A 25,296-nucleotide genomic window follows, 5' to 3' on the forward strand; every position below is an offset into this window, starting at 1 on the left:
ATGCTTTGGGAAAGCCCCTAAGAAATAAGGTGTCTAATACAGTGCCTGCCGATATTATTATATCAAAATACCCAGATAAAATGATTCCTCAAGGCTAAATATGTGCTAATAATGAATCGATTTAGCCCAGAAAAGTCTACAGTCTAAATAAGCCCTTGTAAAGCCCTTATTTACGATCGTAATAAATATGGCTTACCGGATCCCATAGGGAAAATGACAGCTTCCAGCATTACATCGTCTTGTTAGAATGTGTCATACCTCAAGCAGCAAGAGACTGCACACTGTTCCCCCAACTGAAGTTAATTGCTCTCAACAGTCCTGTGTGGAACAGCCATGGATTTTAGTTACGGTTGCTAAAATCATTTTCCTCATACAAACAGAAATCTTCATCTCTTTTCTGTTTCTGAGTAAATAGTACATACCAGCACTATTTCAAAATAACAAACTCTTGATTGAATAATTAAAAAACTACAGTTAAACACTAAAAAACTCTAAGCCATCTCCGTGGAGATGTTGCCTGTACAACGGCAAAGAGAATGACTGGGGTAGGCGGAGCCTAGGAGGGATCATGTGACCAGCTTTGCTGGGCTCTTTGCCATTTCCTGTTGGGGAAGAGAATATCCCACAAGTAAGGATGACGCCGTGGACCGGACACACCTATGTTGGAGAAATCACAGGCAGATTCTTCTTCTAATGCTGCCTGAGATGAAACAGTACACTCCGGTACCATTTAAAAATAACAAACTTTTGATTGAAGTTAAAAAACTAACAAGAGAATGACTGGATATGGCAGTGAGGGGAGGAGCTATATAGCAGCTATGCTGTGGGTGATCCTCTTGCAACTTCCTGTTGGGAAGGAGAATATCCCACAAGTAATGGATGATCCGTGGACTGGATACACTTAACAAGAGAAACTAAATGTATGCTTAGCTGATAAATTTCTTTCTTTCTGGACATGGAGAGTCCACGATCTTATGGCATTCTGACGAGACGCCATCAGATCTAACTCCAGCATCCCCCACTTGAGGGTTAACCTGGAGAACACTTCCGGATGGAGAGTCCACTCCCTGGGATGAAAGGTCTGACTGCTCAGGAAATCCGCCTCCCAGTTGACCACTCCTGGAATATGGATGGCAGATAGAAGACAATTGTGAGTCCCCACCCACTGAATAATCCGAGTCACCTCCTTCATAGCCAAGGAACTCCAAGTTCCAACCTGGTGGTTGATGTAAGTCACTGAGGTGATGTTGTCCGACTGGAATCTGATAAACCAGGCTACAGACAACTGAGGCCAGGCCACTAAAGCATTGAAGATCGTTCTCAACTCCAAGATATTTATCGGAAGAGAAGACTCTTCTAGAGTCCATAGGCCCTGAGGCTTTAGAGAGTCCATAGGCCCTGAGGCTTTAGAGAGTCCCAAACTGCTCCAAAGCCTAGCATGCTGGTGTCCGTGGTTACAATCACCCAGGAAGGTCTCTGAAAGCATGTTCCCTCGGACAGATGATCCTGAGATATCCATCACAAAGAGTCGATTGTCAACTGGTCTAGGACTATCCTCGGGGACAGATCCGAATGGTTTCCGTTCCATTGTCTGAGCATGCATAGCTGCAGAGATCTCAAATGGAATCGAGCAAAGGGAACGATGTCCATGGAGGCGACCATCTGCCCAATTACCTACATGCAATTAGCTACTGACGGCCGGACAGTAGACTGCAAAGAGAGGCAAGAAGAGAAAATTTTAGCTTTTCTGACCTCCGTCAAAAAAAATCTTCATAGATAGGGAATCTATTATGGTTCCTAAGAAAAGAACCCTTGTAGCTGGAACAAGGGAACTCTTTTCCAGATTCACTTTCCATCCGTGGGAACGAAGAAAATACAACAAAATCTCCGTATGAGATTTTGCGAGTCGTAAAGATGGCACCTGCACCAAGATGACGTCCACATAAGGCGCCACCACGATTCCCTGAGACCTGACAACTTTGGAAAAAATTCTGAGAGCTGTGGCAAGGCCAAACAGAAGAGCTACAAACTGAAAGTGTTTGTCCAGGAAAGCGAATCTCAGGAACTTGTGATGATCCCTATGGATGGGAACATGCAGATACGCGTCCTTCAGATCTATGGTCGTCATGAACTGACCCTCTTGAACAAATAGTTTACATTTTGAAGGACGGTACCCTGAGAAATTTGTTGAGACACTTCAGGTCTAAAATGGGACGAAAAGTTCCCTCTTTTTTGGGAACCACAAACCGATTTGAATAAAATTCTAGGCCCTGTTCCCTTAGAGGAACTGGAACAATCACTCCCAGGGAGAAAAGGTCCTGAACGCAGTTCAAGAATGCCTCTCTTTTTACCTTGTCTGTAGATAATCTTGAGAGGTAAAATCTGCCCCTGGGAGGACAAGCCTTGAAGTCTATATTGTAGCCCTGCGATACTATGTTCAAAGCCCAAGGGTCTGGGACATCGCATATCCAAGCTTGTTGAAACAATGAAAGTCCGCCCCCCAACTTGATCCAGTACCAGACCAGGGGCGGACCCTTCATGCTGACAGACTCAGATCTTGATTGTTTCCCCTTAATCCAAGACTGGGTCTCTAAGAGGACTTGGACTGCTCCAGCTTGGAAGAGGAAGACTTCTGACCTTTGAAGTTACGAAAGGAAAGAAAAACATAATTTATGTAAGAACTTACCTGATAAATTCATTTCTTTCATATTAGCAAGAGTCCATGAGCTAGTGACGTATGGGATATACATTCCTACCAGGAGGGGCAAAGTTTCCCAAACCTTAAAATGCCTATAAATACACCCCTCACCAAACCCACAAATCAGTTTAACGAATAGCCAAGAAGTGGGGTGATAAGAAAAAAATGCGAAAGCATATAAAATAAGGAATTGGAATAATTGTGCTTTATACAAAAAAATCATAACCACCACAAAAAGGGTGGGCCTCATGGAGTCTTGCTAATATGAAAGAAATGAATTTATCAGGTAAGTTCTTACATAAATTATGTTTTCTTTCATGTAATTAGCAAGAGTCCATGAGCTAGTGACGTATGGGATAATGACTACCCAAGATGTGGATCTTTCCACGCAAGAGTCACTAGAGAGGAAGGGATAAAATAAAGACAGCCAATTCCTGCTGAAAATAATCCACACCCAAAATAAAGTTTAAATGAAAACATAAGCAGAAGATTCAAACTGAAACAGCTGCCTGAAGTACTTTTCTACCAAAAACTGCTTCAGAAGATGAAAATACATCAAAATGGTAGAATTTAGTAAAAGTATGCAAAGAGGACCAAGTTGCTGCTTTGCAAATCTGATCAACCGAAGCTTCATTCCTAAACGCCCAGGAAGTAGAAACTGACCTAGTAGAATGAGCTGTAATCCTTTGAGGCGGAGTTTTACCCGACTCGACATAGGCATGATGAATTAAAGATTTCAACCAAGATGCCAAAGAAATGGCAAAAGCTTTCTGGCCTTTTCTAGAACCGGAAAAGATAACAAATAGACTAGAAGTCTTTCGGAAAGACTTAGTAGCTTCAACATAATATTTCAAAGCTCTAACAACATCCAAAGAATGCAACGATTTCTCCTTAGAAGTCTTAGGATTAGGACATAATGAGGGAACCACAATTTCTCTACTAATGTTGTTGGAATTCACAACCTTAGGAAAAAATTCAAAAGAAGTTCGCAACACCGCCTTATCCTGATGAAAAATCAGAAAAGGAGACTCGCAAGAAAGAGCAGATAATTCAGAGACTCTTCTGGCAGAAGAGATCGCCAAAAGGAACAAAACTTTCCAAGAAAGTAATTTAATGTCCAATGAATGCATGGGTTCAAAAAGAGGAGCTTGAAGAGCCCCCAGAACCAAATTCAAACTCCAAGGAGGAGAAATTGACTTAATGACAGGTTTTATACGAACCAAAGCTTGTACAAAACAATGAATATCAGGAAGATTAGCAATCTTTCTGTGAAAAAGAACAGAAAGAGCAGAGATTTGTCCTTTCAAAGAACTTGCGGATAAACCTTTATCTAAACCACCCTGAAGAAATTGTAAAATTCTCGGAATTCTAAAAGAATGCCAAGAAAAATGATGAGAAAGACACCAAGAAATATAAGTCTTCTCTAGATACAGATTTACGAGCCTGTAACATAGTATTAATCACAGAGTCAGAGAAACCTCTTTGACCAAGAATCAAGCGTTCAATCTCCATACCTTTAAATTTAAGGATTTCAGATCCTGATGGAAAAAAGGACCTTGCGACAGAAAGTCTGGTCTTAGCGGAAGAGTCCACGGATGGCAAGAGGCCATCCGGACAAGATCCGCATACCAAAACCTATGAGGCCATGCCGGAGCTACCAGCAGAACAAACGAGCATTCCTTCAGAATCTTGGAGATTACTCTTGGAAGAAGAACTAGAGGCGGAAAGATATAGGCAGGATGATACTTCCAAGGAAGTGATAATGCATCCACTGCTTCCGCCTGAGGATCCCGGGATCTGGACAGATACCTGGGAAGTTTCTTGTTTAGATGAGACGCCATCAGATCTATTTCTGGAAGCTCCCACATTTGAACAATCTGAAGAAATACCTCTGGGTGAAGAGACCATTCGCCCGGATGCAACGTTTGGCGACTGAGATAATCCGCTTCCCAATTGTCTATTCCTGGAATATGAACCGCAGAGATTAGACAGGAGCTGGATTCCGCCCAAACCAGAATTCGAGATACTTCTTTCATAGCCAGAGGACTGTGAGTCCCTCCTTGATGATTGATGTATGCCACAGTTGTGAATTTCTGTCTGAAAACAAATGAACGATTCTCTCTTCAGAAGAGGCCAAGACTGAAGAGCTCTGAAAATTGCACGGAGTTCCAAAATATTGATCTCACCTCCTGAGATTCCCAAACCCCTTGTGCTGTCAGAGACCCACACACAGCTCCCCAACCTGTAAGACTTGCATCTGTTGAAATTACAGTCCAGGTCGGAAGAACAAAAGAAGCCCCCTGAACTAAACGATGGTGATCTGTCCACCACGTCAGAGAGTGTCGTACAATCGGTTTTAAAGATATTAATTGAGATATCTTTGTGTAATCCCTGCACCATTGGTTCAGCATACAGAGCTGAAGAGGTCGCATGTGAAAATGAGCAAAGGAGATCGCGTCCGATGCAGCAGTCATAAGACCTAAAATTTCCATGCATAAGGCTACCAAAGGGAATGATTGTGACTGAAGGTTTTGACAAGCTGATATCAATGTTAGACTTCTCTTGTCTGACAAAGACAGAGTCATAGACACTGAATCTACCTGAAAACCTAAAAAGGTTACCCTTGTCTGAGGAATCAATGAACTTTTAATAAATTGATCCTCCAACCATGATCTTGAAGAAACAACACAAGTCGATTCGTATGAGATTCTGTTAAATGTGAAGACTGAGCAAGTACCAAGATATCGTCCAAATAAGGAAATACCAATACCCTGTTCTCTGAATACAGACAGAAGGGCACCGAGAACCTTTGTAAAAATTCTTGGAGCAGATGCTAAGCCAAACGGTAGAGCCACAAAACTGGTAATGCTTGTCTAAAAAAAGAGAATCTCAGAAACTAAAAGTGATCTGGATGAATCGGAATATGCAGATATGCATCCTGAAATTCTATTGTAGACATATAATGCCCTTGCTGAACAAAAGGCAGGATAGTCCTTACAGCTACCATCTTGAATGTTGGTATCCTTACATAACGATTCAATATTGATAGATCCGGAACTGGTCTGAAGAAATTGACCTTCTTTGGTACAATGAAGAGATAGAATAAAACCCCAGCCCCTGTTCCAGAACTGGAACTGGCATAATTACTCCAGCCAACTCTAAATCTGAAACACATTTCAGAAATGCTTGAGCCTTTGCTGGGTTTACTGGGACACGGGAAGGAAAAAAATCTCTTTGCAGGAGGCCTTAACTTGAAGCCAATTCTGTACCCTTCTGAAACAATGTTCTGAAACCAGAGATTGTGAACGGAATTGATCCAAATTTCTTTGAAAAGAACGTAAACTGCCCCATACCAGCTGAGCTGGAATGAGGGCCGCACCTTCATGGGGACTTAGGAGCTGGCTTTGGGTTTCTATAAGGCTTGGATATATTCCAAAGTGAAGAAGGTTTCCAAACTGATACCGCTCCTGAGGATGAAGGATCTGGCTTTTGTTCCTTGTTGTGATGAAAGGAACGAAAACAATTATTAGACCTAAATTTACCTCAGATTTTTTATCCTGTGGTAAAAAAGTTCCCTTCCTTCCAGTAACAGTTGAGATAAAAGAATCCAACTGAGAACCGAATAATTTATTACCCTGGAAAGAAAAGGATAGCAAAGTTGACTTAGAAGACATATCAGCATTCCAAGTTTTAAGCCATAAAGCTCTTCTAGCTAAAATAGAGACATATACCTGACATCAATTCTAATGATATCAAAGATGGCATCACAAATAAAATAATTAGCATATTATAGAATAATGCTATGAGAATTATGATCTGTTACTTGTTGCGCTAAAGCTTCTAACCAAAAAGTTGAAGCTGCAGCAACATCCGATAAAAATATAGCAGGAGTAGAGACAGCCCCATAAACCTTAGGCATTTTGTCCCAAACTTTAATCTGTCAGATGGCACAGGATATAATTGCTTAAAACGTTTTAAAAGGAGTAAATGAATTACCCAAATTATTCCATTCCCTGGAAATTACTTCAGAAATAGCATCAGGGACAGGAAACACTTCTGGAATAACTACAGGAGATTTAAAAACCTTATTTAAAAGTTTAGTTTTAGTATCAAGAGGACCAGAATCCTCTATTTCTAATGCAATTAATACTTCTTTAAATAAAGAACGAATAAATTCCATCTTGAACAAATACAAAGATTTATCAGCATCAACCTCTGAACCAGAAGAACCATTATCAGTATCAGAATGATGATGTTCATTTAAAAATTCATCTGAAAAAAGAGAAGTTTTAAAAGACTTATGTATACTAGAAGGAGAAATAACAGACATAGCCTTCTTAATGGATTTAGAAACAAAATCTCTTATGTTATCAGGAACACTCTGAGTATTAGATGTTGACGGAACAGCAACAGGTAATGTAACAGTACTAAAGGAAATTTTATCTGCATTAACAAGTTTGTCATAACATTTAATACAAACAGCTGAAGGAACAGATACCAAAAGTGATACACTTAGCTTTGGTAGCTCCAGCACCGGGCAGTGATTTTCCTGAAGTATCTTCTGACTCAGATGCAACGTGGAACATCTTGCAATATGTAAAAGAAAAAACAACATATAAAGCAAAATTAATCAAATTCCTTAAATGACAGTTTCAGGAATGGGAAAAAAATGCCAGTGAACAAGCTTCTAGCAACCAGAAGCAATAAATAATGAGACTTAAATAATGTGGAGACAAAAGTGACGCCCATATTTTTTTAGCGCCAAATAAGACGCCCACATTATTTGGCGCCTAAATACTTTTGGCGCCAAAAATGACGCCACATCCGGAACGCCGACACTTTTGACGCAAAAGAACGTCAAAAAATGACGCAACTTCCGGCGACACGTATGACGCCGGAAACAGAAAAAAATTTTGCGCCAAAAAAGTCTGCGCCAAGAATGACGCAATAAAATGAAGCATTTTCAGCCCCCGCGAGCCTAACAGCCCACAGGGAAAAAGTCAAATTTTTTAAGGTAAGAAAAAATGATTGATTCAAATGCATTATCCCAAATATGAAACTGACTGTCTGAAAATAAGGAATGTTGAACATCCTGAGTCAAGGCAAATAAATGTTTGAATACATATATTTAGAACTTTATAAAAAAGTGCCCAACCATAGCTTAGAGTGTCACAGAAAATAAGACTTACTTACCCCCAGGACACTCATCTACATGTTTGTAGAAAGCCAAACCAGTACTGAAACGAAAATCAGCAGAGGTAATGGTATATATATATATATATAAGAGTATATCGTCGATCTGAAAAGGGAGGTAAGAGATGAATCTCTACGACCGATAACAGAGAACCTATGAAATAGACCCCGTAGAAGGAGATCATTGCATTCAAATAGGCAATACTCTCCTCACATCCCTCTGACATTCACTGCATGCTGAGAGGAAAACCGGGCTCCAACCTGCTGCGGAGCGCATATCAACTTAGAATCTAGCACAAACTTACTTCACCACCTCCATAGGAGGCAAAGTTTGTAAAACTGATTTGGGGATGTGGTGAGGGGTGTATTTATAGGCATTTTAAGGTTTGGGAAACTTTGCCCCTCCTGGTAGGAATGTATATCCCATACGTCACTAGCTCATGGACTCTTGCTAATTACATGAAAGAAATTAGAATTTTGACGCCCCCTTAGGTCTATTCTTCTTGTCTTGTGGTAGAAAGAACCCCTTTCCACACGTAATTTCAGAAATCCTCTCTGCCAGACCAGGACCAAACAGGGTCTTACCCTTGTAAGGTAGCGACAGAAGCTTGGACTTGGAGGTTACATCAGCTGACCAAGATTTCAGCCACAAAGCCCTGCGGGCTAGAACAGTGAAGCCAGACATCTTGGCTCCCAATCTAATGACTTGCATGTTTGCATCAGAATTAAAGGAATTGGCTAGTTTGAGGGCCTTAATCCTATCTTGACAAAGCATTGCAACAATAATATGCCGCACTTACCACTGTGGCAATACAGACTGCAGGTTGCCATTGTAGACCCTGATGAACATACATTTTCATTAAATAAGCCTCCAGCTTTTTGTCCATGGGCTCCTTAAAAGAATAGCTATCCTCAATAGGAATCGTGGTTCTCTTAGCCAAAGAAGAAATAGCCCCTTCTACCTTAGGCACTGTGCGCCATGAGTCTCAAATGGAGTCAGCAACAGGAAACATCTTTTTAAAAACGGGAGACGGGGAGAAAGATATCCCTGGCTTATCCCACTCTTGTGCAATGATCTCTGACACACGGTCTGGAACAGTAAACGCTTCCACAGGGGAAGGAACATCATAGTATTTGAAGAGGTAAACCCTAGGAAATCTAGTAAACTTAACAGAGTCAGTCAAAGGAATTATATACTGTCCGAATCTGACATTTCACCCTCAGAAGCTACCGAGGTATCCTCATCAGACTTAGGATGGAGGTCAACCTTTGCAGCAACAGAGGCGATAGACACTTTACTATCAGAAAAATGTTTAGATTTCCTCTTGCACATCCCCAACATGAGAAAAGCAGATAATGCAGCAGATACCGCAGAAGATATCTGTGCAGCAAAATCTACAGGCAAATATACGCCTATGAGGCTTGGGACGCTTGAGGAGAAAGCTGCGGAATAACCTGAACAGCATTATCCTTGGAGACAATAGGCTTAGAGGGCAATAATTTGTCTTTACATTCTAGCGTTCTAGCTAAACATGTGGCACAAAATTGCATAGGCAAAACAATTTGGGCCTCTAGACATAATAGACACTTGTCAAAAGAATCAGATTCTTGATCCATATCCATGGCTGCAAAAATTAAAACACCTCCAAATTAAATGAGAATTTTTTTGGGGTTTTTTTTCTTTCAAAAATAAGCATTACTGTCACTTTAAGAAACTCATAATTCCTATAAGCATTAACACGCTAATGAGACAAAACTGCCCCAAAGGAAAAGAACTGCTGCAGAAACCTCCACACCTCAGACAGTCTGAGGTGCCCTACCACATTCAGAGGATCCCAAAATGATGGAAGCACAGAGACTGTTTGTCACTTCAATTTCCCACTGCCACAACAGCCAACACAGAAAAGGCAGCTACTACGTGACTCCACTATGTTCTGTCGGAAGAGAAGGAGATCACGTGACCGGCAAAGAGGAACTGTGCAACACTAAAAGCCTGCGTTCCCTGCCGAAGAAGTAAAAGCCTGCGTTCCCTGCCGAAGAAGAAAAAGCCTTTAGGTATTAACAGATATGACGTGTCTAAGCTGGTGGATATACAAGCCCATGACAGAAGACTCCATTATATCTTACATTAGTACCTGTGCTGTTTTCCATTTATGTTTTATTGTCTTAATTTAGTTTCCATTTGTTGTATCTGAATAAACTGATCATTTACAATGGAAATAAAGATAAACCTATGTATGTACCAATGAATTTATAATAGGAAAATATTTTCTCAAAACCTTATATTTGTGGCTGGTTGTGTAGCCTCCTGCTCAGACTCATACTCCGAGTCTTCGGTTTCCTCTTCATCTTTAGTGTTCTCATTAACAGCATCCGTCATCATATCAGAGGTTTGCTCGTAATAATGAACTAGGTCACGTAATTCATTTAGTCTTTTTCTAACTTCTTTCAATTTCCTAGAGATAAAAATGAAAAAGTAAATGAAACAGTAATTAAATCATATTTGACAGATTTTCCATAACAGTTCCCTCTAGATGGGTGGAGAGAAACCCAAAGCCCTCAATTTTACAGCTGCAGTTAGGGGGGCAGTAAACACCTTGATAATTTTATATAAAATAATTAGTTATGCATAGCGAAAATAATTTATAAATATTTAATTTAGCACGGAAAATGTTGGCTTTTCACAGAGCTGAAAAGGCACATTGCAGACCTTTTTAAGGCTAACCCTGCTTCAACTTTTTCCCTAATTAGCTTTAGTAGATAACTGCAAAACAAAGTGCTCTATCACTGTAATTTCCCTTTAAAAAAAAAAAACAACTACAAAATATTCTTAAGAGGATTGTAGTGTTACTGCTGTGTAACAATAACTAGGAGTCTTATTTAATGGATATAACAAAAAATAAAATGTATGCCCGCCTGATAAATTCATTTTTTTCTAGTGGTGAGAGTCCACAAGCCATTACTCCTGGGATTCAAATCCTGGCCACTAGGTGGAGGCAAAGACACCTAAAAAACCAAGAGCATTTGATCTTTCCTTCTTAAAAAATGGGACAGAATAAACCTTCCTCGAGGAGGATAAGATCTGAAACCTATCCTGTACCCCTGGGTCACTATCTGCAGAACCCAAGGGTCCTGAACAGAGCTTGCCCAAGCATCCCAAGAAAGGATTAGCCTGCCCCATACCGGAGAATCCAGATTGAGGGCCACGCCTTCATGAATATTTGTTGTCTGTGGAAGACTTGGACTTGTTCTAATTCGAGAGATGTTTCCACGTAGTTCAGGGGGATTTTGACTTTTGATTGATGGCAGACTTCTGGCTCTTAGACATTTGAAAGGAACAGAATCTGCTACCAGATTTCCCCTTAGGCATAGCCTTTCTATCCTGAGGAAGGAAAGCTCCCTTTCGAGCCTGTGACTGTAGAGATGAGTCCAAACCAGGACTGAACAGGGTTTGAAACCGTATCTGCAGACCAAGATTTTAGCCAAAGAGCCATTCGGCTCAAGACAGCAAAAACAAAATTTATGCTTACCTGAAAAATCTATTTCTTTTTGACACGATGAGTCCACGGATCATCATTAATTACTGTTGGGAATATCACTCCTGCCCAGCAGGAGGCAGCAAAGCTGTTAAATATCTCCTCCCTTCCCTCCCACCCCAGTCATTCAACCGAAGTAAAGGAGAGAAAGGAAGAAACAAGGTGCAGAAGTGTCTGAAGGCGCTATCAAGAAGCCCTCTCCTGTTTGATTCTGGCTATTAAGACGAGGCAGGAGAGGAAAGGGAGGAAACTCATAAGCAAGGTTGAACAACCAAAGTACTGCTAGAGCATCTATCAGTACTGCTTGGAGATCCCTTGATCTGGATCCGTAACAAGGAAGTTTGGCATTCTGACGAGATGCCATCAGATCCAATTCCAGTGTGCCTTATTGACGAATCAATGTCGCAAACACCTCCGGATGGAGCTCCCACTCCCCCGGATGAAAAGTCTGACGACTTAGAAAATCTGCTTCCCAGTTTTCAACTCCTGGGATGTAGATTGCTGATAGATGGCCCATCGAATTATCTTGGAAACCTCTATCATCGCTAGCGAACTCTTTGTTCGCCCTTGATGATTGATATATGCTACAATCATGATATTGTCCGACTGGAATCTTATGAATTTGGCCCAGGTCAACTGAGGCCACGCTTGAAGCGCGTTGAATATTGCTCTCAGTTCCAGAATATTAATTGGTAATAGGGACTCTTCCTGAGTCCAAACACCCTGAGCCTTCAGGGATTTCCAGAGTGCACCCCAGCCCAAGAGGCTGGCGTCCGTCGTCACTATGACCCATGCTGGCCTGCGGAAGCACATTCCCTGGGACAGATTATCCTGTAACAACCACCAAAGAAGAGAGTCTCTGGTCTCTAGATCCAGATTTATCCAAGGAGATAAATCCGCATAATCCCCATTCCACTGTCTGAGCATGCACAGATGCAGTGGTCTGAGATGCAAGCGAGCAAACGGAACTATGTCCATTGCTGCTATCATTAACAGGAATGAAGTGCTCAGTAAGTAGTTAGGATCTTTGACTTTCTGACCTCCGTCAGAAAAATTTTCATGTCTACCGAGTCTATCAGAGTTCCTAGGAAAGGAAATCTGGTCAGTGGAACTAGTGAACTCTTTTGTATGTTCACCTTCCACCCGTGAGTTCTTAGAAAAGACAACACGATGTCCGTGTGAGATTTGGCTAGCTGGTAAGTTGACGCCTGAATGAAAATATCGTCCAGATAGGGCGCCACTGCTATGCCCCGCGGCCTTAGAACCGCCAGAAGGGACCCTAGCACTTTTGTGAAGATTCTGGGAGCTGTGGCCAACCCGAAAGGGAGGGCCACAAACTGGTAATGTTTGTCCAGGAAGGCGAATCTGAGGAACTGGTGATGATCTTTGTGGATAGGAATGTGAAGATACGCATCCTTCAAATCCACGGTGGTCATATATTGACCCTCCTGGATCATTGGCAAAATTGTTCGTATGGTCTCCATCTTGAACGATGGGAAATTTGTTTAGACATTTGAGATCTAAAAACAGTCTGAAGGTTCCCTCTTTTTTGGGAACCACAGATTTGAGTAAAACCCCTGCCCCTGTTCTAGTTTTGGAACTGGGCAGATTACACCCATGGTATATAGGTCTTCTACACAGCGTAAGAACGCCTCTCTTTTTGTCTGGTCTACAGACAAACGTGAAAGATGAAATCTCTTGGGGGAGAATCCTTGAATTCTAGTCGATACCCCTAGGTCACGATTTCTAATGCCAAGGGATCCTGATCGTCTCTTGCCTGAGCGAAGAGAGAAAGTCTGCCCCCTACTAGATCCGGTCCCGGATTGGGGGCTGCCCCTTCATGCTGTCTTGGTAGCAGCAGCGGGCTTCTTGGCCTGTTTACCTTTATTCCAGGTCTGGTTAGGTCTCCAGACTGACTTGGATTGTGCAAAATTCCCCTCCTGCTTAGTGGCGGAGGAGAAAGTAGAGGGTCCACCTTTAAAGTTTCGAAAGGAACGAAAATTGTTCTGTTTGGCCCTCATTTTAACAATCTTTTCCTGAGGAAGGGCATGACCTTTACCTCCAGTAATGTCGGAAATGATCTCCTTCAGTTCAGGCCCGAATAGGGTCTTACCCTTAAAAGGAAAAGCTAAAAGCTTGGATTTTGATGACACATCAACAGACCAAGACTTAAGCCATAACGTTCTACGTGCTAAAATGGAAAAACCTGCATTCTTTGCCGCTAATTTAGCCATTTGAAAAGCGGCATCTGTAATAAAAGAATTAGCTAGCTTGAGAGCCCTAATTCTATCCAAAATATCATCTAATGGGGTCTCAACCTTAAGAGACTCCTCTAGAGCCTCAAACCAAGAAGCTGCTGCAGTAGTTACTGGAACAATGCACGCTATAGGTTGTAGAAGAAAACCCTGATGAATAAACAATTTCTTTATAAGACCCTACAATTGTTTAACCATAGGATCTTTGAAAGCACAACTGTCCTCAATAGGTATAGTTGTACGCTTAGCCAGGGTAGAAATAGCTCCCTCCACCATAGGGACCGTCTGCCACGAATGGTGTCAGATATGGGAAACATTTTCTTAAAAGTAGGAGGGGGGGAGAACGGAATGCCTGGTCTATCCCATTCCTTAGTAACAATGTCCGAAATTCTTCTAGGGACTGGAAAAACATTAGTGTAAGTAGGGACCTCTAGATATTTATCCATTTTACACAATTTCTCTGGTGGGATGACAACAGGGTCACAATCATACAGAGTCGCTAAAACCTCCCTAAGTAACAAGCGGAGGTGTTCAAGCTTAAACTTAGAGACACTGAACCCAAATTTTTTATTTTGTAATTCAGAAAGAGCATGCAATTTTAAGCAACTTTCTAATTTACTCCTATAATAAATTTTTCTTTGTTCTCTTGCTATCATTATTTGAAAAAGAAGGTATCTAAGTTTTTTTTTTTGGTTTCAGTACTCTGGACAGCACTTTTTTATTGGTGGATGAATTTATCCACCAATCAGCAAGGACAACCCAGTTTGTTCCCCAAAAATGGGCCGGCATCTAAACTTACATTCTTGCATTTCAAATAAAGATACCAAGAGAATGAAGAAAATGTGATAATAGGAGTAAATTAGAAAGTTGCTTAAATTTTCATGCTCAATCTGAATCACGAAAGAAAAATTTTGGGTACAGTGTCCCTTTAAAGGCCGTCACATCTAGGTCTGTTTGAGGGAACATCTTTCCTGAATCTGAAAGCTCTCCCTCAGATAGCAATTCCCCCACCCCCAAATCAGAACACTGCGAGGGTACATCGGAGATGGCCAATAAAGCATCAGAGGGCTCAGCATTTACTCTAATACCTGACCTGTTGCGCTTACCCTGTAAACCTGGCAGTTTATTTAATACCTCTGTAAGGGTAGTAGACATAACTGCAGCCATATCTTGCAGGGTGAAAGAATTAGACGCACTAGAAGAACTAGGCGTCGATTGAGCGGGCGTTAAAGGTTGTGACACTTGGGGAGAAGTAGATGGCATAACCTGATTCTCGTCTGACTGAAAATCCTCCTGAGACATACTTTTATCACCTAAAATATGTTCTTTGCAATGTAAGGCCCTTTCAGTACGAGGGACACATTTTTAATGGGGGTTCCACAGTGGCTTCTAAACACATAGAACATTGACTTTCCTCAATGTCAGACATGTTGAAACAGGCTAGTAATGACCACAAACAGGCTTGAAAACACTTTATTTAGTGAAAAAAATAATCTGAAAAACGGTACTGCGCCTTTAAGAGAAAAAAAGCGTACAATTTTTCCAAAACTGCTCTAAAATGTTATAATTATCCCAATTTTAGTATATATGTGTCTTATCTTGTCAGCTAAGATTGCACCACAAGTAAGATATGCTTAACCCTTAATAGAAAAAAACGTTACTCAAGAACGTTATGAAATTAACCAATCAACCCCCTGCACCTCGCCACAGCTCTGCTGTGGCGCCTACCTGCCCTCAGGGGTCTGTAAAATCACTCTAACACTTCGATTAGGCCAAATCTTTCCTTTTAGGCCCACCGGAGCTGGAGCTTGCATGGGGAATTCAACTGTGCATATGAAGTGCGAAAATAGGCCCCGCCCATCTACATCAATGTCTCACTGCCTTGTAAAAAACCCTGTAAAGCGGTCTGGAACCTAGCCATGTTGGTTTCCATATACCCAACTATTAAAGAAAGCCATGTGAACCCTCCAGTGCCATCAAAAGTAAAAAAACGTTTGCTTTACACAAAAAACATTAATTGCCTTCCAAACATAAAATCGTTTTGCCCAAAAAAACATTATGTTATCAGTGTCAACCATTTTTTCAGCCCATAACATACAGGTCCCAGTAATACCCTTCAATCACATGTAGGATTACTGCTTACCCCTTCCCTTATGGGAATACTGTCAGCCAGTTCTGAAATAACACAGTCTCTCCAGAAAAAAAAAATGACTGAACATACCTCAATGCTTGTAGCATGAAAAACGTTCCTCACACTGAATTTCTCAAGTACTCCTCAGCCATTCTGTGGGAACTACTCTGGATCTTAGTAACAACTGCTAAGATCATCAGTCTCCAGGCAGAAATCTTCATCCATCTGCTGCCTGGGAAAAAAATAGCACTCACCGGTACCATTTAAAATAAAAAAAAGTCTTGCTTGAAGAAAATAAAAACTATCCTATCACCTCTTTCACTTTACCTCTTCCTATTACTTAGTATAGGCAAAGAGAATGACTGAGGGTGGAGAGAAGGGAGGAGCTATATATACAGCTCTGCTGTGGTGCTCTTTTCCACTTCCTGTTAGCAGGAGGATAATATCCCACAAGTAAGGATGAATCCGTGGACTCTTATCTAGTAGAAGAAAGGAAATTTATGCTTACCTGATAAATGTATTTCTTTAAAGATATGACGAGTCCACGGATTTCATCCTTACTTATGGGATATCGCCTCCTGGTCAGCAGGAGGAGGCAAAGAGCTCCACAGCAGAGCTGCATAAATAGCTCCTCCCTTCCCCCCAACCCAGTCATTCGACCGAAGTTAGGAAGAGAAAGGAAAAGCCAAGGAGCAGAGGTGACTGAAGTTTAACAAAAATAAAAACCTGGGGGCGTGTCCGGGCTATGGCCTATGATGGCTGCCAAACTGGGAGCTCTGTAAAGAAAAAATTGCAATCCGCCTTGTAATTTAAATATTGCATGTCCATCCAAAAACAATTTGATTTCTATGAAGTGCACAACGTCCTGCTGGATCGGAATATATTTATATAAAGAGAAAAGAAGCTTTCCAGACTGGGCCGCGGAGATCTCTTGGCGGCCTGAAAAGGTAGAGAACTCAGCACCCCCCCCCCCCTGGGGAACCGGGGTAAGCAAAGTAAGCAGTGTGTCTCTGCATTTGCTTCCATATACTAACCCTTATGCAATGGAGGAGCTACTTGTCTTAATTCAGGACCTGTTGAAGGAGCAGGGAAGGAGGATATGTGAGAGGATTGACCGCATTGTACTCCCACCTACTGAGCAATGGAGAGAAGCATGGCGGAACGGAGAGCAATCGCTAGCCCTAAGGCACTCAGATGGGGAAACCTACAGAATGGAGGAGAGGATACATGGAATATCACAGGAGCGGTTGCGGGCTGGTTCCCCCGCCCTAGACCTGGGAGTGTGTGTAACGGAGTGCCTAGTACCTGCTGTCAGCATCAGTTTTACGGCCTCTGTGGCTAAGCGATCAGTTACCGCATATTATGCTGAGACTGCCCGGCTGGACGGAGGTTCGAGTCGGCGAGATCAAGATTTACTCCTACCACCCCTGGGAAGTGCTACTGGCTCTCTTTGGGAGGATTTGGAGATCGGAGGAGATGGGTTGGTGAGAGATCCCGGTGTAAAAGATTCAGGCATCGCGGAGTGCTGCCGCGGGGTTTACCGATTGCCTATTTACTTCCTATACTCCTGGGGCCTTGAATTGGATGGGGCCGCTTTGGGCCTGCTGTGCATTAATGCTGGACTTGCACAACGAGACTCCCAGGGCCTTATGGCTCTACAGGTTCTGAAGGTGGTAAGCGCTGGGGTCGGTTAGACGGTGGTCAGCGGGACCAGGGCCAGACAATAATCCACCACCCTATCAGACTATGTAATTTGTTCCAAAATGATGCTTACATTGGTTGAGGTTTTTTTTTTCTTTTTATTTATATGCAGTCTGGTGGTGCCTTTGTATTTGCAGGGTGGGATGTGTCTGATGTTTTATTTTATTGTCATGTTGGGATTATTTATCTCTCTTTCTTCTCCTAGATAGAATAAAATGTATGGCAGGATCAACTTTTACTTCTCTCCTGACCCCCAACTCTATAGTTATAAATAGGTTTCAATGCCCAGTATGTCACCTAGATACTATTAGCAGCTTTCTGGGGTAGATTACATGTGCAGTATACATGAAACACCAGCTTCAGATGCTGACTTTAGAGCACTATTTTGATACATCTGCATGCTGCAATATTTAATTTGTCATTTTGGGTTGAACTATTAAGCAGAAATCAGAAAGAGCAACTCCTTGAGCAATATAATATGCAAATGCACAAAAATTAATAAAACATGGTCCCAGCGGTGAATGCACAGTATAATATTATGGCTCAGGAAACACCACCTCATCCCTGAACTATTAAGCAGCTTTACAAATATACACCCTCAGACACAATACTGTCCTGGCCTCAACTTTTCCTTATCCTTCTTGATTATATTGAAATGGGAACCTCCTTGGCCTACTGTATTGGTACCTCCACTAGTAGGGTTTAGTTGTAGGCGAGGTGTGTACCTTGCTGCAGTAATCCTGCCACAACATTTAAGTAACTAATTTGGATGGGTCTCTTATCTCATACACATTTTCCAATTTTGCAGTAGTACTGTCTGCGGCCGAGACGGTATGAAAGGCACATGATCCCCTCTAAATTATGTGGTAATACATAGAGATCCCATATAAACTGTAGCAGGGTTCGCCCCGTTTTACCCCCTAAGAAGGCTTCCATTCTTATCCTGAAATCCAGGGTAACCACTACAGGTTTATTTTTGAACTCAAAGGAGGCTCACTATGTTTTGCCCTGGAACATACTTGAGTTTTAGCTTTGGGGCTGAGATAGGAGCATTGGTAGTCTCCTCTACCTGATGGAAATTTTAATTTCTGGGGGTTAAATGTTATACTATATGCTGAGCCAAAAACTAGCCCTATTTTCCTAATGTCTACCTCATGGTAGAAAATAAGATGCTTACTATTATTACCCATACGTAGAGTCTACAAACTGTTGTGTTAGGTTGCTTGCTGCTACTAAGAGGTTAGCGGTTTAATCCCCCCACATAACTGTATAGCAATGTATCTACAGACTCAGGTACGGGGCTTTTGAGTGGAGTATCAGGGTCTCACAGAGTCTACCAATTTCCGTGTTGAGCCGCTTACTTCATATTTTGACAGGAGTGTTATAGCTGCAACCTCAGATGCTAATGGGCACAATTTAATCTCCATGGGTATATACAGTTGCATTTCTGGTATGGACATATAAGACCTAATTCTTTCCTTAGAGAGCTTTGCTACCAAATCTAGGTCGAATGATGATCACTTGTTATGTTACTTTTTTTGTCCATGTTTCCATGTTTGTATAGAAAAAGAGGTGCCGCACACGGCCTATGGTATTTCCTGTTGCGCAGGATCTCATATCGCTTACAGTTCTATGACATGCATGTGAAACACAAGATTTGAATGTATGTATTTAGGCATGTTGCCGTGATAATGTATAATGTATGATGTTATATGTATATCATTGTTACCTCAATAAAAACTATTAAACAAAAAAAAAAACACCTGTCCTAGAAAATGACAGGGTGGGCCGTGGACTCGTCATATTGCAAAAAAAATAAAATTTATCAGGGAAGCATAAGTTTCCTTTTCTTTTACAAGATATGACGAGTCCATGGATTTCATCCTTACTTATGGGATACAATACCAAAGCTATAGGACACGGATGAAAGGGAGGGACAAGACCGGAACCTTAACGGAAGGCACCACTGCTTGAAGAACTTTTCTCCCAAAAACAGCCTCAGACGAGGCAAAAGTATCAAATTTGGAAAATTTGGAAAATTTAGAAAAAGTATGAAGAGACAACCAAGTTGCAGCCTTGCAAATCTGTTCAACAGAAGCATCATTTTTAAATGCCCATGAGGAAGCCATAGCCCTAGTAGAATGAGCCGTAATTCGTTCTGGAGGCTGCCATCCAGCAGTCTCATATGCAACACGGATGATACTCTTCAGCCAAAAAGAAAGAGAGGTAGCAGTAGCTATCTGACCCCTACGTTTCCCAGCAAAAACAACAAACGAAGATGTTTGATGAAAATCCTTTGTCGCCTGCAAGTAGAACTTCAAGGCACGGACTACATCCAAATTATGTAACTGACGTTCCTTCTTAGAAGAAGGGTTAGGACACAAGGAAGGAACAACAATTTCCTGATTAATATTCTTGTTAAAAACAACCTTAGGAAGAAAACCAGGTTTGGTACGTAATACCACCTTATCAGAATGGAAAATAAGATAAGGAGAATCACATTGCAAAACCAAAAGCTCAGAAACTCTACGAGCAGAAGAAATAGGAACCAAAAATAAAACTTTCCAAGATAATAACTTAATATCTATGGAATGCATAGGTTCAAAAGGAACCCCTTGAAGAACATAAAGAACTAAATTCAAACTCCAAGGAGCAATTGGTCTAAACACAGGCCGGATGGATTCTAGTCAGGGCCTGACAAAAAGGTTGAACATCTGCCAGACGCTTGTGTAACAAAATAGATAAAGCAGAAATCTGTCCCTTTAAGGAACTTGATGACAACCCTTTCTCCAATCCTTCTTGGAGAAAAGATAAAATCCTGGGAATCCTAATCTTACTCCATGAGTAACCCTTGGATTCGCACCAATAAAGATATTCACGCCATATCTTATGGTAAATTTTTCTAGTAACAGGCTTACGTGCCTGAATCAAAGTATCAATGACCGAATCAGAGAACCCTCGCTTAGATAAAATCAAGCGTTCAATCTCCAAGCAGTCAGCTGTAGAGAAATTCGATTTGAATGATGGAAGGGTCGCTGAATGAGAAGATCCTGTCTTAGTGGAAGCCTCAACGGTGGCTGGGACGACATGTCCACCAGATCGGCATACCAAGTCCTGCGAGGCCACGCAGGGGCGATTAGAATCACTGAAGCCCTCTCCTGTTTGATCCGTGCAATCACCCAGGGAAGGAGAGCAAACATGGAAACACATAAGCTAGGCTGAACGACCAAGGCACTGCCAAGGCATCTATCAGTTCGGCCTGAATATCCCTGGATCCGGATCCGTATCTCGGGAGTTTGGCATTCTGACGAGACGCCATCAGATCCAATTCCGGTCTCCTCCACCTGAGAATCAGGGTGGCAAAGACCTCCGGATGGAGTTCCCATTCCCCCAGATGAAACGTCTGTCTGCTCAAAAAATCCGCCTTCCAGTTGTCCACTCCTGGGATGTAGATTGCTGACAGATAACAGGAGTGAGCCTCCGCCCACCAAATTATCTTGGATACTTCTGTCATCGCTAAGGAACTCCTTGTTCCAACCTGATGATTGATGTAAGCCACAGTCGTGATGTTGTCCGACTGAAATCGGATGAATATGGCCGAAGCCAACTGAGGTCAAGCCTGAAGCGCATTGAATATTGCTCTCAATTACAGAATATTGATTGGAAGCAGAGATTCCGAACGAGTCCACACACCCTGAACCTTCAGGAAATTCCAGACTTCACCCCATCCTAGTAGACTGGCGTCCATTGTCACTATCACCCATGAAGGTCTGCGGAAGCACGTTCCTTGGGACAGATGATCCAGTGACAACCACCAAAGAAGAGAGTCTCTTGTCTCCTGATCCAGATCTGAGGAGACAAATTTGCATAATCTCCATTCCACTGTCTGAGCATGCTCAGTTGTAAAGGCCTGAGATGAAAACAAGCAAACGGAATGATGTCCATTGCCACCACCATCAATCCAAATTACCTCCATGCACTGAGCCACTGATGGCCGAGGATTGGACTGAAGGGTTCGGCATGTATTCAGAATCTAACTTTTTGACTTCCGTCAAGAAGATTTTCATGGATATAAAGTCTATTAGAGTTCCCAGGAAAGGAACCCTTGTCTGTGGGATTAGTGAACTCTTTTCTAGATTCACCTTCCACCCGTGAGTCCTTAGAAAGGACAGAACCATGTCGGTATGAGACTTTGTCAGTTGATAAGACGATGCCTGGATCAGAATATCGTCCAGATAAGGCACCACTGCGATGCCCCGCGGCCTGAGAACCGTCAGCAGAGACCCTAGAACCTTTGTGAAGATCCTGGGTGCCGTGGCCAGCCCGAAAGGAAGAGCCACGAACTGAAAATGTTTGTCCAGGAAGGCAAACCTTAGGAACTGGTGATGATCTTTGTGGATAGGAATATGAAGATATGCATCCTTTAAGTCTACAGTAGTCATATATTGACCCTCCTGGATCAATGGAAGAATTGTCCGAATAGTCTCCATCTTGAAGGATGGAACTCTGAAAAACAGAATTTATGCTTACCTGATAAATTACTTTCTTTTGCGGTGTATCCAGTCCACGGATTCATCCTTACTTGTGGGATATTCTCATTCCCTACAGGAAGTGGCAAAGAGAGCACACAGCAAAGTTGTCCATATAGCTCCCCCTCTGGCTCCGCCCCCCAGTCACTCGACCGACGGTTAGGAGAAAAAGGAGAAACCATAGGGTGCAGTGGTGACTGTAGTTTAAAAAAAAAAATTTAACCTGACTTAATTGCCAGGGCGGGCCGTGGACTGGATACACCGCAAGAGAAAGTAATTTATCAGGTAAGCATCAATTCTGTTTTCTCTTGCAAGGTGTATCCAGTCCACGGATTCATCCTTACTTGTGGGATACCAATACCAAAGCTTTAGGACACGGATGAAGGGAGGGAACAAGTCAGGTAACCTAAACGGAAGGCACCACTGCTTGCAAAACCTTTCTCCCAAAAATAGCCACCGAAGAAGCAAAAGTATCGAATTTGTAAAATTTGGCAAAAGTGTGCAGTGAAGACCAAGTCGCTGCCCTTACAAATCTGTTCAACAGAAGCCTCATTCTTGAAAGCCCATGTGGAAGCCACAGCTCTGGAGGAATGAGCTGTAATTCGTTCAGGAGGCTGCTGCCCAGCAGTCTCATAAGCCAATCAGATGATGCTTTTCAACCAGAAGGAAAGAGAGGTAGCAGTCGCTTTCTGACCTCTCCTCTTACCGGAATAGACAACAAAGATGATGTTTGTCTGAAATCCTTAGTTGCTTGTAAATAGAATTTCAAAGAACGAACCACATCAAGATTGTGTAAAAGCCGTTCCTTTTTAGAAGCTGGATTAGGAGACAGGGAAGGAACAACGATTTCCTGGTTAAAGTTCATATTAGAAACAACTTTAGGAAGAAAACCAGGTTTGGTACGCAAAACTACCTTATCTGCATGGAACACCAGATAGGGTGAATTACACTGCAAAGCAGACAATTCTGAAACTCTTCGAGCAGAAGAAATAGCTACCAAAAACAAAACCTTCCAAGATAATAACTTAATATCTATGGAATGTAAAGGTTCAAACGGAACCCCTTGAAGAACTGAAAGAACTAAATTTAGACTCCATGGAGGAGCCACAGGTTTATAGACAGGCTTGATTCTGACTAAAGCCTGTGCAAACGCTTGAACATCTGGTACTTCTGTGTAAAAGGATAGACAGAGCGGATATCTGTCCCTTTAAGGAACTAGCTGACAAACCTTTCTCCAATCCTTCTTGGAGAAAAGACAATATCCTTGGAATCCTAATCTTACTCCACGAGTAACCCTTGGATTCACACCAACAAAGATATTTCCGCCATATCTCATGGTAAATTTTCCTGGTGACAGGCTTTCTAGCTTGGATCAGAGTATCTATGACTTATTCAGAGAACCCACGCTTGGATAGAATTAAGCGTTCAATCTCCAAGCAGTCAGCTGCAGAGAAACTAGATTTGGATGCTTGAATGGACCCTGTATTAGAAGATCCTGCCTCTTTGCCAGTGTCCATGGTGGGACAGATGACATGTCCACTAGGTCTGCATACCAAGTCCTGCGTAGCCACGCAGGCGCTATCAGAATTACCGAGGCCTTCTCCTGTTTGATTCTGGCTACCAGCCGAGGGAGAAGGGGAAACGGTGGAAAGACATAAGCCAGATTGAAGGACCAAGGCGCTACTAGAGCATCTATCAATGCCGCCTTGGGGTCCCTGGAGAAAAATGAACCAAATCTCTTGAAATTTTTACAGTATGTGCCTAATGCTTCGATATGATTGCACAGCAAGTTTCAGCCTGATTAATCCTTTAATGCCCAAACCGGAGCCGCCTAACGCAAACAACCGGTTAATAAACTACAGCACCTTGCCACAGCAGCCTGCTGTGGCCCTACCTTCCCTTAAGGATTTAAATTGAGAAAACCAAGCCTCCTGAAGTCCTCAAGCCGTCTCTGGACCCATGTGAAGCAGCATGCAGGGAAATCTTTTCAGAATAAACTGCGCAACTGTTAAAAGTGTCAATAAAGAGTATTTTTCTAAACAAAATAATCGATTGCCCTGTTAAAGTGATAGTCTGTTGAGCCCACTTAAATAAGCCTCTAGTTCTATACTAAGTTTCAGAACATGGCTTACCCTTCCCACATGGGGAATCTTGTCAGTCTTCTAGCATTATCTTGTCTTGACTAGAAAAAATATGACTGAAACATACCTCAAAGCAGTTAAGCCTGCAACTGTTCCCCCCAACTGAAGCTTTCTGGTACTCCTCAGTCCTGTGTGGGAACAGCAGTTGATTTTAGTTACAACATGTTAAATCATTTTCCTCTCAGCAGAATTCTTCATCATATTTCTGCCAGAGAGTAAATAGCACAAACCGGTACTATTTAAAAATAACAAACTTTTGATTGAAGATATAAAAACTACAAATAAAACACAACATTCACTTTACCCTCCCGTGGAGATGCTACTTGTTAGAGCGGCAAAGAGAATGACTGGGGGGCGGAGCCAGAGGGGGAGCTATATGGACAGCTTTGCTGTGTGCTCTTTGCCACTTCCTGTAGGGAATGAGAATATCCCACAAGTAAGGATGAATCCGTGGACTGGATACACCTTGCAAGAGAAAACTTGTTTAGACTCTTGAGGTCTAAAATGGGTGGGAAAGTTCCCTCTTTTTTGGGAACCACAAAAAGGTCAAGTAAAACCCCTGCCCCATCTGAACTGCGCAGTAACGTCTGGAGAAAAAAGGCCCCCTCCAGATGGAGGATCCGCAATGCTACGGGAAAACTGCATGTATATAGAGATAACACTGTAGGGTACGCACCTCACTGGATGACAACCCCTCAGAGATGGATGGCTCCGTGGTATCAAACATGTTTGATATTATCACATTATCCAGGCATATGGAACATAATTGAGAGGGGGAACTAGGGCCTCCTCACCATATAAACAGGAATTACTTTTTAGGAATAGAGGGAGTGCCCTCTAAAGTAACAGAATCCTCCATCACTAGTGCAATAACCGGAGAACTAGAGAAATAAAACATCTAATTTTTTTTTTTTTAAAAAAACAGAATTTATGTTTACCTGATAAATTACTTTCTCCAACGGTGTGTCCGGTCCACGGCGTCATCCTTACTTGTGGGATATTCTCTTCCCCAACAGGAAATGGCAAAGAGCCCAGCAAAGCTGGTCACATGATCCCTCCTAGGCTCCGCCTACCCCAGTCATTCGACCGACGTTAAGGAGGAATATTTGCAT

General features: G+C 42.1%; 1 protein-coding gene across 1 annotated transcript in view; it reads right to left on the reverse strand.

The window, feature by feature from the left end:
* Positions 1-25,296, reverse strand: part of PCM1 (pericentriolar material 1) — a 1,063,655-nt gene that overhangs the window by 881,857 nt on the left and 156,502 nt on the right. The window contains exon 7 of the mRNA XM_053700258.1: positions 10,171-10,347. Within this exon, the coding sequence (XP_053556233.1) occupies positions 10,171-10,347 (177 nt within the window). The remainder of the gene's footprint in view (positions 1-10,170; positions 10,348-25,296) is intronic.

Source organism: Bombina bombina, chromosome 2, assembly GCF_027579735.1.
Source record: "Bombina bombina isolate aBomBom1 chromosome 2, aBomBom1.pri, whole genome shotgun sequence".
Taxonomy (NCBI): domain Eukaryota; kingdom Metazoa; phylum Chordata; class Amphibia; order Anura; family Bombinatoridae; genus Bombina; species Bombina bombina.